We start from the raw sequence: 8,990 nt of genomic DNA, 5'->3' as shown, positions 1-8,990 counted from the left end.
TTCTGCAGACGTGTGCACTGAAAGGGAGTGATCCTTTATTAGGGCTTCTCTATGATATTCAGAGAATTAATCTCAAACAACTATTGTTTATGTAAAGGTATAGAAGAGTAAAGTACCTAAGCAAGCGGTGACTGCTCAGCCGTCGCCATGACGAAAGCTTGTGAGAATCAAGGTGACACTGGGATCAGGAGCCAGTTATTGTTGCTGTTTCATTGGATGCATTACACAATATTTGAAAGTGTTTCAATTCTGATAGGTCACATGTCCAGAGTCTGTTTCTCTTGGTGTAATGTGGAAATGAAACCCTGAAGGTTTGCTTCATGTTCACATTGTTTTATTGCATGGATAACAAGAACAGGCCCACAGAGCAAATGTACATACAAGCCTTGGAATGCAGCTCAAATCAAATGCAACATGACAAAAGGTCAAACCAATGTCACAAGAAGTGTACAAAACAAAAACGGTTTTAGTAATGAAATCATTAAGGGAAAAAAAGTCAGTCTTCAAAAAGCTAATTTATCAGTTTATGAGTACAAGAGAAAGAAAACTCTGAATCCTGACAGTTAGCAAGAAATAGTGCTGTGAAATTAAACTCTTGTTTGATGTGGTCCTAAGAAGACGTGGTCTCATCAGGACCACATGTTTAGTAAACTTGCCCTCGCTTTGTCATCACGCCGATCACAGGTCTGGTGTACAGCACTGCTTTGGTAGGTCAACAGGAAGTCAGAGGACCATTAACGAGTTAGTGGGGTTCATCCTTGGAAGGCCGTGAACCCATCCTGTTCCAGTAGAGGGTTCTATTCTGACAGCTGGGAGGAGGACCAAAGCTCGGCAGGCACGGTACAGAACCACATAGAACCCAGCGCCCTGCAGCTCGAGCTCACCACGTGCTATTAAATGCGCCATCTGCAATCGAGCTGTCAAAAGACCGGTTAGAAATTGGAGAGAGCTTGTTTGAATATTATGGGAGTATTATTCTATGTAAATTGTAGTCTGGACTGAGACAGATCTGCTTACTGTTCATAGAATAATAACTCCTTCCTGTGTTTTCATCTTCGCTGTTTTTTAAACAACAAACATTATTGGAACTGTGGAAGTAACAAAACTGGCGCAACATGGATAGCCAGCAGACGCTGAATCTCGAGCACGGCTTCTGAAAACATTCAAACACTGGTTACCTTGTTGGTAACGTAAGAATAGTAGAAAAACAAAAACAATCAGTTTAAAACCTGAAAGTGTTTTCAAAAAAGGAAATGCGGCGCTCCTAGAGCCGAAGACACTAACACAAGAAGCAACGACAAACAAAGGAATGACAGAAGTAGCTCGGTCTGTCCACGGGGTGAATAATGATTATTGTTGGTAAACAAGCGCTCCCGTATCGGAGCTCTCAATTAACACTGCAAACGCATTCTACAGAGTTAGAACTTAGTTTACATGAATATATTCATTTTAATCTACTCTAATCTCATTAAATTAGTTTAATTAAAAAAACAACCAAAACAACAAAGTAGCATCACATTCACTGCTCCCTTCCTTAATTAGTAAGAACTCAACTGACAGTCACTCAGCTTTGAAATGTGTGGTGTAGACTGGGAGAACCCGATGCACATGGCAGGTCTTCACGCCACATTTCCAGACCTTCCACCCAAATACTGGACCAGGTTTTAGCATTACAACCCCCAAAAGCTGGTTCACGGTTTCCCAGTTTGCTCCTCTGCCAAAGTGTACACTTGTGCTCTTTGCCCGCTTAATGAGGGCAACCACACGAGAATGATTGGGTTTAACTGGGGCTTAGTGTTTACTTCAAGTCTCACGGTGATCCACAGCAACACCAGTCTTGTGAACAAACTTTGAGGGGGGGGTGGGGGGGTTTGAGCCGACCTGGACCCACAGCATCGGTCCAGAAGTGAAAGCTGAGTGATGGGAAGCGTCTTATTTGTCCTTCTTGGACTCCGTCTCCGGAGCCTCAGCGTTGGCTCCTTGCTGCTCGGACTCGTCCTCCTCGGGGACCGGCGGGAACTGGGATTGGCTGACCTTGTCTCCTTTGGTCTTGTTGAGCTTCTTGGACTTTTGGTAGAGTTCGTTCAGGTTGAACTCTCGGATGATGTTCTCCTGGTGGAGGGAGGCAGAGACCGTTAGACGGGAGTTCAGATCGGATTCAAAGAAACCATTCTGTATTTGGCACAGAGTACTTTTTTGGAACCCACAAGGCTGCTCTGTGGTTGCACCATGTTGTGTGCCCCCCCCCCATGTCGGTGTGTTCAATGAATGGCACCCCAGCACAAGGTGCAGTGAACTCATGTTCTTGTTAAAAATATGAACCACTTTCCTAAATATACAATATTCAAAATATACCACAATAAATATGAATACCATTTTGAAAGGTTTCATTATTACAGGGTTTCGTCAACTAGCTGTGGAGATCACTTGCATTTTAAGAAATCTACTTGTTGAATGAAAACAGATGTTTTTTTCCTGGACCTTTGGTGAGTTTAACAAATCAAACAATAGTAGCCAGTTAGTCCTTTCTGTATACATATTTGTTACCCATTTATTGAAACTCTTTCTAGTACACGGCCCAAAAACCTGTTGTTGTTTGTGGGGCGTGCTCAGTAAACAAAGCAACAAGGGACAATACTGAGGACGTCATTGCTTGCTCGGTTTCACACACTAGCCAACGAACATCTGCACCGTATGAGGTTTTAAAAAAAGAATCTCTTTCCAGAACTATCTGTAAACATGTGACAGTCTGTCCCTTCCTGAAGTGCACTATCCAGTCTGACCTCCGTGAAGCTCCAGGATACGGCTCTGCCCTTCTTGTCCACCTGGGGGCGCCGCAGCACCTCCTTCCCTCCCTGAAACAACACCAAGGACGGCAGCTGCTTGGACAGGGGTGAAGCCGACACTTTGTACCTACAGAGCCGAAACAAATGCACACGCTCACGTGTCAAGTCACGCCCACCAGTCCAGGACACAGAGACAGGAGAGAAACTGAATGTCTTACTTTTTGGAGACCTCTCCATAACGGCCGATGTCCACCTTACCAAACTTGAGACCAGCACAGTTGTACCTGAAACAAGGACAACTCTGGTCAGGGTCAAAGGTTAGTGCCTATGGTTACTGAGCGGGACGAGTCTTACTTGAGAGACAGATCAGCGTAGACGGAAGCAAAGGACTGGCACTCTGGGGACCAGTTGGCGAAGAATTCAACAATCCACGTCACACGGCTGTCTCTGTCCAGCTCATCCTGGACACACACACACACACACACACACTGAATTCAAATACATTGTACACATCTCTGTGCTACAACAAATTCTACCATTTGTACTCACATCGATGGTTTTGTCGCTGAAATATTTGATGTACTCTGGTCCCATGTATAGAGGCGGCTTACAGGTCATCAAAAACACTGACACACAGAGGACCAACCGAGGAGGAGGACATCAGGACATGAGGACATCAGGACATTAGGACATTAAGACATCAGGAGTGCTGAAGATTAGTTCATTAAGTCAACCGAACTTGAAATATTTGGATAGTACAACGTTCACAAATAATGTTGTACACCATGCCAAAATGTACTTGTCTTATATGTTTTCACTTATATTTGGCTTTTCAGCATCTCTCTAAAACAAGATATCAACTAATCAAGCATGGGTCCTGAGAGATGTTGGCAGGCATTAATCTTTGGTTTGAATATGTAACATTTTGCTTTTATTTTAAAATGTTAACAAAATATCTGAAACAGATTTTTGTTTTGGGCAGTTTCATCTTCTGAAGCAGCTACTTGAGGAGAGGATTAGTTCTCCTCAACCCTCAGCTCGTCTGTTGTTTAGGGTGCAAAAGTGTGTGTGTGTGTGTGTGTGTCAACCAGTCTAACAGTGAGGAAGATGACATATCAGGTATTGAGACACACCATCATTGGTCAGTAGATACGGTCTGTGATGATTTGGGTATTTTAGCTGGGTTTTGTTTACAATGTCATCGGACAAAACCCATCTGACTAATCAGAACCGGGTTTTTTGGCATTTGATTCATAAGCTGTATGATGAACGTACGTGTGTGTGATGGTTGGACTGACCTATGCAGAGGGTCAGGTAGAGCAGTCCCAGCCTGATGTCCAGTCTGAAGAACAGGATGACATTGGCCACTTTGCTGAACAGGATGATGTTGCCCACGTGCTGCTCCACGGTGACTGAAGAGAACAGACATGAGATGAGCTGTTGTGTACTATCCTGAGCAGCCCTGTTTCTCAGAGTCAACCAGTACGGGGTGGATTTCAAACTGAATATGACAATAGCTAATATTCAGTGGCCCTTAAATGCACAATTGTTAAGAGATTTAAATGTTTCTTAATTTCATTCTGGTCCCGGTGGAGGAGATGGATCGTTACACTTCTTGGAAACAGATTTTTGATCAGAACATGAACATCTCACCATGGCGCTGCTCAGGAGAAACAAATCATTCAGAACCAGATAGAAAAGAAGGCGTTAACTCACTGGCTCGCCTGTTCTTCATCATGACGATGGCACTGAGAAACATGAGGATCTCCACCTCCCTCTGAGAACACAAACACGGTCCAGCCACGTTAACCAGGCGGCTCATATTGAGAGCCCCTGGGTCATTTAGGGTCACCGTGATGTCAGACCACCTGCACATTGTACATTTAGTGACAGCATACTTATAACGCGTGTCAGTTAGTGGACAAGGAGAATGGAGGCAATGCCAACCAATATTTGTAAATGGACATGTACACAATATCCCTCTTGTCAATGTATTTGTTATATTAATAAGGAACAAAATGCAGATTTATATATATATATATATACACAATTTAACAGCTTAGTAAGGCTCCCCTGTGACATTCAGCAGAGAATTTAAAAGAAGACTGGTCTCGTGGAACCCGGATGCTTCCCCTCCGCTGCATCACGTTCACGCTCCACCGACACCGGACAGAGCGACGTTAAGGTTACTGCGACTACCGCTAGCGGAGCATCCGTTCTGCATCGGAACACACGCTGATTTACAGTCCGGGTGCACATCATATTGTTATTATTATTATTCTCGTGAGTTATGAATTAAGCTGCGTGTTTCGAGCATCTCTGCTGACTACCGAAACAGCATGAATAGACAGATTGTGGACCGAGGTTCGGCCCGTCTCTCTCCCCCTGAAGCGAGGAGCCGCCACCGTCACAACTAGCGCTGGCCCTCGCTGTCAGCCGCTCCACCGAGCAGCTCTCTTGGCTGTTCGATAGCACTCCCACAAGCAGCCATTTGTTCATGTTTTCTACGGACCCAGTCGAAGTCGCAGGAGTTGCCGTCCTCTCGCTGCGTGGCCAAATAGTCGCAGATGCCAGGCGTCTTGCGGATAGCAAGAAAGGCTACCGACATGAAGATCGAGGCGAGGTAGTAGGGCTTCAGCAGCCACTTGTACACCTGCGGCAGGTGGTACAGGAAGGCGAAGAGCGCCGTCAGCAGCGCCATGTTTCTATTTCACTGTCGTGCGAAAACTACAACTGGTAAAGAACCCCGAATAGACCGAGGTAGCCAGCGATGGAGCTGTTAGCTTAATATGAATGGCTCGACGTCTTGGCGTTACGTTCCGAAAGCTGGCGGAAATACAACTTCCGGTTTAGATGTTTACAAAATAAAAATTATAATATGATACATGGCAAGCATTGTGTGAATTTAACATTACTTGTATTGTATTGTAAAGTGTATTTCAAGAATGCGCACTATTGTGATTTATATTAAATACATTTTCGGTATTAATTTACACCCACGGGCGAGCTTTCACAACCACTTTGAAGATGGAAGCCCTGACTTCCTGTTTAACTGGTTCACTCTTGGTGGCTTGTTTAGGCTTTGTAGTTTGCAGTCGGCAAAATTGTATAGAAATCCTGATTAAAAGGGGCGGACAGAGGCGCAGCCTGCAGAGGTCAATCAGGACAAATGTGTTGTAGCTGGCGCTGATTGGTCAGGGCAGAGAACAGGTCACCGCTGATAGGTTCATGTTGAATCTTTTGTGAATACCTACACTAAAACATGGATGACCTGCAACTTCCATCCATCCATCCATTTTCAATACCGCTTATCCTCATTAGGGTCGCGGGGGCGCTGGAGCCTATCCCACCTGCAACTTCCTGATGTTAAACTCAGACAAAACTGAAGTTATTTTACTGGGCCCTGAACACCTCAGAGATCAATTATCTGGTGATGTGGTTTCTGTAGATGGCATTTCCCTCTCAAAAAGATGCAGAAAAGCTGGTTCACGCGTTTGTTACTTCCATACTAGATTACTGCAACTCCTTATTATCAGGCTGCTCTAATAAGTCTCTTAAATCCCTCCAGTTGATCCAGAATGCTGCAGCTTGTGTACTCACAAAAACTAAGAAAAGAGATCACATTACTCCTGTATTAGCTGCTCTGCACTGGCTCCCTGTAAAATCAAGAATCACATTTAAAATTCTTCTCCTCACCTACAAAGCCTTGATTGGTGATGCACCATCATATCTTAAGGAGCTTGTAGTACCATATTGCCCCACTAGAGAGCTGCGCTCACTAAATGCGGGGCTACTTGTGGTTCCTAGAGTCCTAAAAAGTAGGATGGGAGCAAGAGCCTTCAGTTATCAAGCTCCTCTTTTATGGAACCAGCTTCCACTTTCAGTCCGGGAGGCAGACACAGTCACCTCATTCAAGAATAGACTTAAGACTTTCCTGTTTGATAGTGCTTATAGTTAGGGCTGAATCAGGTTTGCCCTGGTCGAGCCCCTTGATATGCTGCTATAGGCTTATAGGCTGCTGGGGGATGTTTTAGGATACACTGAGCACCTATCTCATCTTCTCTCTCTCCTTATGGATGAATTTACATCTCTCCATTGCACCTTATTAACTCTGCTTCCTCCCCGGAGTCATTGTGACTTCACGTCTCATAGGGTCCATTGGACCTGGAGGTGTCTGATACCTGGTGAGCCTCCCGCGTTGGCCCTGCTGATGCCCCGCCCCCTCCTCTCTACCTCCTTCTGTTTCATGGATTGGAGTTCCATTCATACATTGTCATATTCATGTAATGTGTTTATGTAACTTTGTAAATGCTGTTCATTCTGTACACATGACATCTATTGCTTCTGTCCATCCGGGGAGAGAGATCCTCCTCTGTTGCTCTCCTGAAGGTTTCTTCCCTTTTTTCCCTGTCAAAGGTTAGTTTTGGGGAGTTTTTCCTGATCCGATGTGAGGTCCTGGGACAGGGATGTCGTATGTGTACAGATTGTAAAGCCCTCTGAGGCAAATTTGTAATTTGTGATATTGGGCTATACAAAATAAACTGAATTGAATTGAACTATAATAGTTGTATGGCATATTATACTATGACTTGTTTTATGATTTAAAAAATGTATATTGTACTATGATATACTATATATCTTTCTTTTTTTTTTTACGACATAGTATTATTTTTAATTTTTTTTTGTATTATACCATGGTATTTTTGAATCCTCGATTCTGGCTGTAGAGTGTCCATTATTCATTTTACATCTACTTGGTAGTTCTTGTTAATCTGTTCAACGTTCTAAATAAATGTGCTGGCTACACGTAATTAATGTATCTTATTTAACAATGAAGGGTCGTCTTTCAGCCCCATCCTCTGAACACCACATGGTGGCGACTGTAACACACAAGCTGCAAGAAGTAAGTAACACTGCCCTCCTGAACTTAGTTAGGATAGGATATTACTCTATGTTGTGAAGCAGCAGCAAACATGTTTACATATATAAAACACAATACAAATAAATAGCAGGACAGGACCAGGGAAACAGAGTTAATTAGGTTGGGGGAAAAGTTGAGATTTTGGTTGCAAAACACATACAAATACAAAAGTGGCTGTTCTAATGCCCTACGAGGTGTTCATTATTCATCAATATTATCATTGCAGAAATATGACTGCATCACCAAGATTGGAATTGAAAAGGAATTTCGGCTCGAGGTTACTGTGATCACAAAGTGTATCACAGGCATACGTCATCATGAGCCACATTAAGATGAAACCAAACCATGACGTCATCCTCGATTCAAAACAACTTCACCCACGATTCTTAATGAGGTTTTATTGTTATCGCTGGGTTTTACAACGCGGATATTACAACGTTACATCAAACATATTGCACAGAGGTCCCTCATCACTTCCTCCAGCCTGTCAGGAGGAAGAGGAGTTTAATTTGAATGACCTTTATTTTGAAATTATTCTCAAAATGATCTTTTGTTATTCTTATTGTTACCAGTGCAATGCATTTACGTTATCATTACTGTGGTATTGTTATCATTATCATTTGACACATATAATTGCTGGCTTATTTCTTTATTTCTTTATTTTAACCACATGTTTGTCATCGCCAGTGCGCCACTTCAGGCTCAGTGGCTGCTCTGGGATGTTTTTTGTTGTTGTAAATCTCTGGTCTTCCCAGGCAGATGTTGGCAGTTGGACAGATCTAATAGTAGGTTTTGACATCTGCTCCAATAAGAGCCGGTCAGCGCGTGCAGCAAGTTGTCACACTCAACAGAGTTAGAGAATAACGTACAAGAAGTTCAACTTGGTGTTCAACACAAGAGTCTTACAGGATGAAATGTGAAATGAGAACGATCCTCCGGAGAAACACAATCAAGTCAACAGACGAGTCACTGAATAGTGTTAATTTCACAGAATGACATCATCTCATGCAGTCACTCATGTCTGGCTCTGCAATTTCCATTTAATTATACATGATGGGGGAAAGGTCTGCTTGGTCATAGCATTATATATGTGCTATATAATATATTACATTCTTAGCCTATACAATTCAATTTGTTTTGTAAATTGCATTTCTCAGTCTTTTTTTCTAATTAAAAATGTGCATTCACTTAAGACTAAGAAGTGCTCTGATGTTATGAATAATAGAATACAACAAGTATAGTGTTGATTTCACATAGTAGTAAACTCATATGTATGAAGGTAT

The 8,990-nt window shown here is 42.9% G+C and overlaps 1 protein-coding gene across 1 annotated transcript; it reads right to left on the bottom strand.

Moving 5' to 3' along the window:
• Positions 1-317: 317 nt before the first annotated feature.
• tmx2b (thioredoxin-related transmembrane protein 2b) lies at positions 318-5,614 on the bottom strand. Its single transcript, XM_034541270.1, has 8 exons — positions 5,299-5,614; positions 4,503-4,563; positions 4,085-4,198; positions 3,336-3,412; positions 3,141-3,247; positions 3,005-3,070; positions 2,784-2,913; positions 318-2,112 (listed from the first exon to the last, which is right to left on the bottom strand). The coding sequence occupies exons 1-8, from the start codon at positions 5,485-5,487 to the stop codon at positions 1,933-1,935; spliced, it is 924 nt and encodes a 307-aa protein (XP_034397161.1). The 5' UTR covers positions 5,488-5,614; the 3' UTR covers positions 318-1,932.
• Between the last annotated feature and the right edge of the window lie 3,376 nt (positions 5,615-8,990).

The sequence above is a fragment of the Cyclopterus lumpus genome, chromosome 1 (assembly GCF_009769545.1).
Source record: "Cyclopterus lumpus isolate fCycLum1 chromosome 1, fCycLum1.pri, whole genome shotgun sequence".
Lineage (NCBI taxonomy): Eukaryota > Metazoa > Chordata > Actinopteri > Perciformes > Cyclopteridae > Cyclopterus > Cyclopterus lumpus.
This window is presented reverse-complemented; position numbering and strand designations above follow the sequence as displayed.

What these genes read in the sequence shown, in the direction of transcription:
- tmx2b (XM_034541270.1), bottom strand. Translation starts at nt 5,487, where the DNA reads ATGGCGCTGCTGACGGCGCTCTTCGCCTTCCTGTACCACCTGCCGCAG. An exon ending in GATGAAGAACAGGCGAGCCA is followed by an intron (nt 4,199 to 4,502) that starts GTGAGTTAACGC and finishes TGTTCTCTTCAG; the next exon opens with TCACCGTGGAGCAGCACGTG. An exon ending in TCAGCGACAAAACCATCGAT is followed by an intron (nt 3,248 to 3,335) that starts GTGAGTACAAAT and finishes GTGTGTGTCCAG; the next exon opens with GATGAGCTGGACAGAGACAG.